Source organism: Acanthisitta chloris, unplaced genomic scaffold, assembly GCF_000695815.1.
Source record: "Acanthisitta chloris isolate BGI_N310 unplaced genomic scaffold, ASM69581v1 scaffold16295, whole genome shotgun sequence".
NCBI lineage: Eukaryota > Metazoa > Chordata > Aves > Passeriformes > Acanthisittidae > Acanthisitta > Acanthisitta chloris.
In genome coordinates, this window is record NW_008673293.1 from 7,492 (window position 1) to 13,556 (window position 6,065).

Sequence of the window (6,065 nt, forward strand, 5' to 3'; positions counted from 1 at the left end):
AACTGATGGTGAAGTTGAGGAACTGATGTGGTGAAGTTGAGAAACTGGTGGTGAAGTTGAGGAACTGATGGTCAAGGTGGGGGAACTGATGCTCAGGTTGAGGAACTGGTGATCAAGGGGAGGAACTGATGATCAGGAACTGATGGTCAGGGGGAGGAACTGATGGTCAGGGGGAGGAACTGATGGTCAGGGGGAGGAACTGATGATGAAGTTGAGGAACTGATGGTCCAGGTGAGGTCACTGATGGTCCAGGTGAGGTCACTACTACCAAGACCCCCCAGCCATGGCCTGGGGCTGCTCCAGCTGCTGTCCCTGACCCTGTCCCTGTCCCCCCAGTCATCCTGACGGACGAGGAGGTGCAGAGGAAGCGTGAGCTGATCCTGAAGCGCAAGGAGGAGGAGGCCCTGAAGGAGAGCCTGAAGCCCAAACTCTCGGAGGAGCAGCAGAAGGTCATTGACATCCTCCTTGAGGCTCATCGCAAAACCTACGACCCAACCTACTCCGACTTCACCAAGTTCAGGGTATGCCCAGGCCACCCCAGATCTGGGGTGGGAAGGGAGGACCATCTAGGTCCAGTCCAGAAGCTCCAAACCTCTTTGATCCTACACCTTCCCACCAGAGAGGGGAGAAGGATCCTCCTGGGAGATCCTTGGCAGGAGGTGAAGGACAAGCATGAACTTCTCTCCTCTTTCTCTTCCAGCCTCCTGTGAGAAGCCAACCCAGCAACAAGGAGGCAACAAAGTCCTCCTCCATCCTCACCCAGGACTTGTCCTCAGAGGACTCCACCGACCTCTATGGCTCTGAGACCTTCAGCACATTCCCAGGTACCACACTCACCTCTCCATGAGTGGTGGAGGAGAAGCTCCACCTAACGCTGCTCCTTCAGACCTTCCTTTGGCTGTCAAATCCTCCTTGGGGTGTTGGACCATCACCTTCTGAGCTTCTCCTTCTCTGCAGACTCTGTGGAGCCTCCGATGTTTTCCAGCCTGGTCCTCTCCGAGGAGAACGACGAGAGCTCCTCCATGAACCTGGAGTTCTCCCAACTCTCCATGCTCCCACACTTGGCTGACCTGGTCAGCTACAGCATCCAGAAGGTGATTGGCTTTGCCAAAATGATCCCAGGATTCAGGTGAGATGTTTGCTCCTAGATCTGGTGGCCATGGTGGGTTTTTCCCTATCTCAGGAACTTCTTCCTACCCATCCCAGTCAGGTCTGGGTGACCTTCACAGTTCTCCCTTGGCTTTGGTCCCTTCCCAGGTTTCTGTCTCTCCTCCTTCTTGGGGTTTTCCTCTCTTTCCAATCTCTGGAAAACTCACCCAAACTCCTTGAGCTGTTGCAAGACTCAAAGACCTGGGAAGGGTTTGTGAAGGATCTCAGGTCTGTTCCTCTCCAGACACTGTCCCACCACAAATGTCCCTGCAGAAACACCTGCACTGGTTGAGGGAACAGCTGGAGACACCCAACAAAGTGTTGGGTGACCCATGGGGACCTGGATGGGGTGACAGGTTCCTGCTCCTCTGAACATGTTCCTCAGCTTGTCCTGGAACATCTCCAGGGGTGGTGACCTCCACCACCTCCCTGGGCAGCACATTCCAGGGTCTAACCACCCTTTCCATGGAGAAATTCCTCCTCATGTCCAACCTGAACCTCCCGTGGTGCAGCCTGAGGTGTTTCCTCTTGTTGTCACACCTCCTCTCAGGGGGTTGTGGAGAGTCAGAAGGTCCATCCATGGGTGGATTCCACACTTGGGTTTCCCATAGAATCCCAGAATGAATCAGGTTGGCAAAACCCTCTGAGATCAGCAAATCCAACCCGTGACCCAACACCTCCATGACCACTAGCCCATGTTCCTCATGGCCAAGTGTCACCTCAGCCTGTCTGTCCTGCTCTGCAGGGACCTGTCAGCAGAGGACCAGATTGTTCTGCTCAAGTCCAGTGCCATCGAGGTGATCATGCTCCGTTCCAACCAATCCTTCACCCTCGAGGACATGACGTGGACCTGTGGCAGCAACGACTTCAAGTACAGGATCAGCGACGTCACCCAAGGTGAGGAACCTCAACCCAACCCATGGATTTCCATGGGAAGTCATTCCCTCCACCTCCACAAAGTCCTTCTGCTGGACAAGGTGGTGGATCCTCCCCTAAATCTCCTTCCCTTGAGGATCTGGGGACCAGCATGGAGAACAGGAGGTTCTCCTGCTTCAGGAGGACCTTAAATCTCTCCTTGTGCTTGGAAAGAGCCTTGGAGTAACCCAAAACTTGGAGGAGGAGGGAGAAGATCTGCAGGTTGATCTTCTGAATGGCTTCCAAAGGCAAAATGTGCTCCAGAATTTCCCTTGGAGAAGCTAAAATGCCCAACTGAAGTTGTCTCCAAAGTCCTTTCCCCCCATCCCTGCTGTGCTGGAGGAGCTGCTGAGCTCCACACTCTTTTCTTGGCTGTTGGACATCCTCTTGAAGAGCTGTCCATGCTAACTGTCCATTCTTCTCCCAGCTGGACACAGCATGGAGCTGCTGGAGCCACTGGTGAAGTTCCAGGTTGGCTTGAAGAAGTTGCACCTCCACGAGGAAGAGCACGTGCTCCTCATGGCCATCTGCATCCTGTCCCCAGGTAGGACCATGCTCAGCCCTCGGGGCCACCAAACTGCCACAGGGTTTGGGGTGGCCCCAAAAAATGTCATTCTTCTCCACCTTCCCATCAAAGCCAGTTGGGACAAGGGAGAGAATTCCAGAGTCAAGAGGTTGGAAAAGCTCTCTGAGATCAGCAGGTCCAACCCATTACCTAATACCACCACGGCAACCACACCATAGCACTGAGATGTTCCTTGAACATCTCCAAGGATGGTGACTCCACCACCTCCCTGGGCAGCACATTGCAGGGTCTAACCCCTCTTTCCATGGAGAAATTCCTCCTGGTGTCCAACCTGACCCTCCCCTGGTGCAGCTTGAGGTGTTTCCTCTTGTCCTGTGAGAAGATCCCAACCCCCACCTGGGTCCAACCTCCTGTCAGGGAGTTGTAGAGAGTGATAAGGTCTCCCCTGAGCCTCTTCTTCTCCAGGCTGGACATCTCCAGTTCCATCAGCCTCTCCTGACAGGATTTGTGCTCCAGCCACTTCTCCACCTCTATCCCCTTCTCTGGACACCTCCACCACCTCAATCTATCTTAGAACCATAAGATCATAGAACCACCAAGGCTGGAGGAAACCTTGGAGATGATCAACTCCAACCCTTAACTTGTCACTCAGGTTGTGCTCCAGCCCCTTCTCCATCTCCATCCCCTTCTCTGGACACCTCCATCTATCTTAGAACCATAAGATCATAGAACCACCAAGGCTGGAGGAAACCTTTGAAATGCTCAACCCTTACCCAACCACTCCACTCCCACCCCTGACCCCTGTGTTGATGTTCCTCAGACCGTCCAGGCGTGCAGGACACTTCCCTGGTGGAATCCCTGCAGGATAAGCTCTCGGAGATCCTCCAGACCTACATCCGTTGCCGTCACCCTCTGCCAGGCAGTCGCCTCCTGTATGCCAAGATGATCCAGAAGTTGGCAGACCTGAGGAGCCTCAACGAGGAGCACTCCAAGCAGTATCGCTGCCTCTCCTTCCAGCCCGAGCACAGTATGCAGCTCACGCCCCTCGTGCTCGAGGTCTTCGGCAACGAGATCTCCTGACTCGGGTCCTGGAGCTCCACACCCACGGCTGAAGGGAGAGCTCAGCCTGGGGTGGCCAAGGTGGAGGAAGAGATGTGATCCTGAGCAGGAGTTTTGGACCTTGGGGTTGGTTTGACACTACTGGAAGTTGTGCTGTGTGTTCCTCTCCGTGGTGGAGATCCATGTGGCTCCACCAGGAGGAGTTTTCCTGCTTCCCTCAGTCCCTGGGTGAGCTGATTTAGCCTTTTATGGGTACTTTGAGGTTGGATTGCCTCAATCCCTTTTGTTCTTTTTGACCTGAACCGTCAGACTGATGGGAAGGAGAAGCCTTGGGGTGGTTTTCCATGGGGAGGTGGCACCACTGAGCCATCAGTGCCATCCTCTGCTCCTCCCAAAATTCCACACTGCTCATTCTCTCCTCACTTCCAAAGGGACACGGATGGGATTGAACAAATCCCAGCCAGGAGGTGCCATGGGCTGTGTCCCCATGGATGACCAACTCAAACCCATCCCATGGGTAGGACTGGGATGAACCAGAGGTTTTCCAAGAGGGGAATTTTATCCACCTGGATGAGGTGGTGTTGGCATTGCCAGCTCTGCTTGGGGGTGAGGAGCAGGGGGACTACAACCCTTTGGAGCTGAACTTCCTTCTGTGGGATGGAGGAACAATCCCAGGATGGGGGAATGACCTTGGGAGGAGGGAACAGCTCCAGGATGGGGGAATGACCCTCAGGATGGAGTAACAACCCTTGGGATGAGCCAATGCCCAAGTCCCACCTTGGCTCACACCAAGCTCCAGAGGCAGCTCCATGCCCCTGTCCCACCTCAGGGAGGTGGATTTGGGATCTGGGAGGCTCTGGAGGTCCTGGAGGAGCCTTCACAGCTCCCCTGGACCAGGAGGGCTCAGCTCCCACCGCGGCTGCTCGTGGCCAATAAACTCTGCTTGGGCAAAGCAGTTCGGCGCCAGGTTGGTCTGTGGGGGTTGTGTCTGTCTGTCCCTCTGGGTGTGGGTCTGTCCAGCCCTGTGTCCATCCATGGCCATCCCTGTCTGTCTGTCCATCCCTGTCTGTCTGTCCTCCCAGGGCTGTGCAGGACCATGTGTGTCTGTCCCAGGGGCTGCTGGAGGTGACCATGTGTCCATGTCCATGTGTGTCCAAATCTCCATGTCTCCATATGTGTCCATATATCCGTGTGTTCCTGTCCATATATGGCCATGTCCCAGCATCCACATATCCATGTCTGTGTCCCTGTCTCTCTGTCCCCATGTCCCTCTGTCCCCCTGTGTCCCTATATCCCTGTGTCCATGTCCTTACATCTGTGTCCCTGTCCCCGTGTCTCCCTGTGTCCCTATATCCCTGTGTCCCTGTCCTTATGTCCCTCTGTCTCCCTGTGTCCCTGTCCCCCTGTGATCCTATATCCCTGTGTCCCTATATCCCTGTGTCCCTGTCCCTATGTCCCTCTGTCTCCCTGTGTCCCTGTCCCCCTGTGATCCTATATCCCTGCTCCCTGTGTCCCTTGTCCCCATATATCCTTCTGTCCCTGTCCCCTCGTGTCCATATATCCCTGCATCCCTATATCCCTGTATCCCTATATCCCTCTGTCCCTGTCTCCCTGTGTCCCTGTCCCCGTATCGTGCTGTGTCCCTGTCCTGCCATGTCCCTATATCCCCATGTCCATATATCCCTGTGTCCCTATATCCCTCTATCCCTGTCCCCCCGTGTCCCTATATCCCCATGTCCATATATCCCTGTGTCCCTATATCCCTCTATCCCTGTCCCCCCGTGTCCCTATATCCCTGTGTCCATATATCCCTGTGTCCCTATATCCCCATGTCCATATATCCCTGTATCCCTATATCCCTCTATCCCTGTCCCGCCGTGTCCCTATATCCCCGTGTCCCTATATCCCTCTATCCCTGTCCCCCTGTATCCCTATATCCCCATGTCCCTGTATCCCTATATCCCCGTGTCCCTATATCCCTATATCCCATGTCCCTATATCCCGTGTCCCTCTATCCCTGTATCCCTCTATCCCCGTCCCGCCGTGTCCTCCCGCGCTGCATTCCCAGCACCGCCCGCCAGGGGTCACTGCGCTCCAGGAACCCACTGCGGGACGCGCCCTCCGGCAACTGCGCACGCGCGGGGACAACATCCGGGGCTTAGTTCCGGTGCGATGTGATTGGTGGGATGTCTGGGGGCGTGGCCTGATGGGGGTGTACGTTTTGGGGCGTGGTTTGTTGTGGGCGGGACTTATTTGTGGTCTGATTTGGGGCCGTGGGATGTTTTAGGGCGTGGTCTGGGGTGTGGTCCGGTTGGGGGGCGTGGCCTGTTTTGGGGTGCTGCCATTGGCTGGACGTGTCCTGGTTTGGGGCGTGGCCCATCTGGGGGCGTGGCCTGTTTGGCGGGAGTGGTCCCTG

The 6,065-nt window shown here is 55.4% G+C and overlaps 1 protein-coding gene across 1 annotated transcript in view; it reads left to right on the forward strand.

Annotated features, from left to right (window-relative positions):
• Nucleotides 1–3,670, forward strand: part of VDR (vitamin D (1,25- dihydroxyvitamin D3) receptor) — a 10,197-nt gene extending 6,527 nt beyond the window's left edge. Inside the window, exons 5-10 of the mRNA XM_009074901.1 lie at nucleotides 337–521; nucleotides 701–824; nucleotides 958–1,129; nucleotides 1,895–2,046; nucleotides 2,492–2,608; nucleotides 3,411–3,670. Coding sequence (XP_009073149.1) covers nucleotides 337–521; nucleotides 701–824; nucleotides 958–1,129; nucleotides 1,895–2,046; nucleotides 2,492–2,608; nucleotides 3,411–3,670 — 1,010 coding nt within the window. The remainder of the gene's footprint in view (nucleotides 1–336; nucleotides 522–700; nucleotides 825–957; nucleotides 1,130–1,894; nucleotides 2,047–2,491; nucleotides 2,609–3,410) is intronic.
• Nucleotides 3,671–6,065: the final 2,395 nt, after the last annotated feature.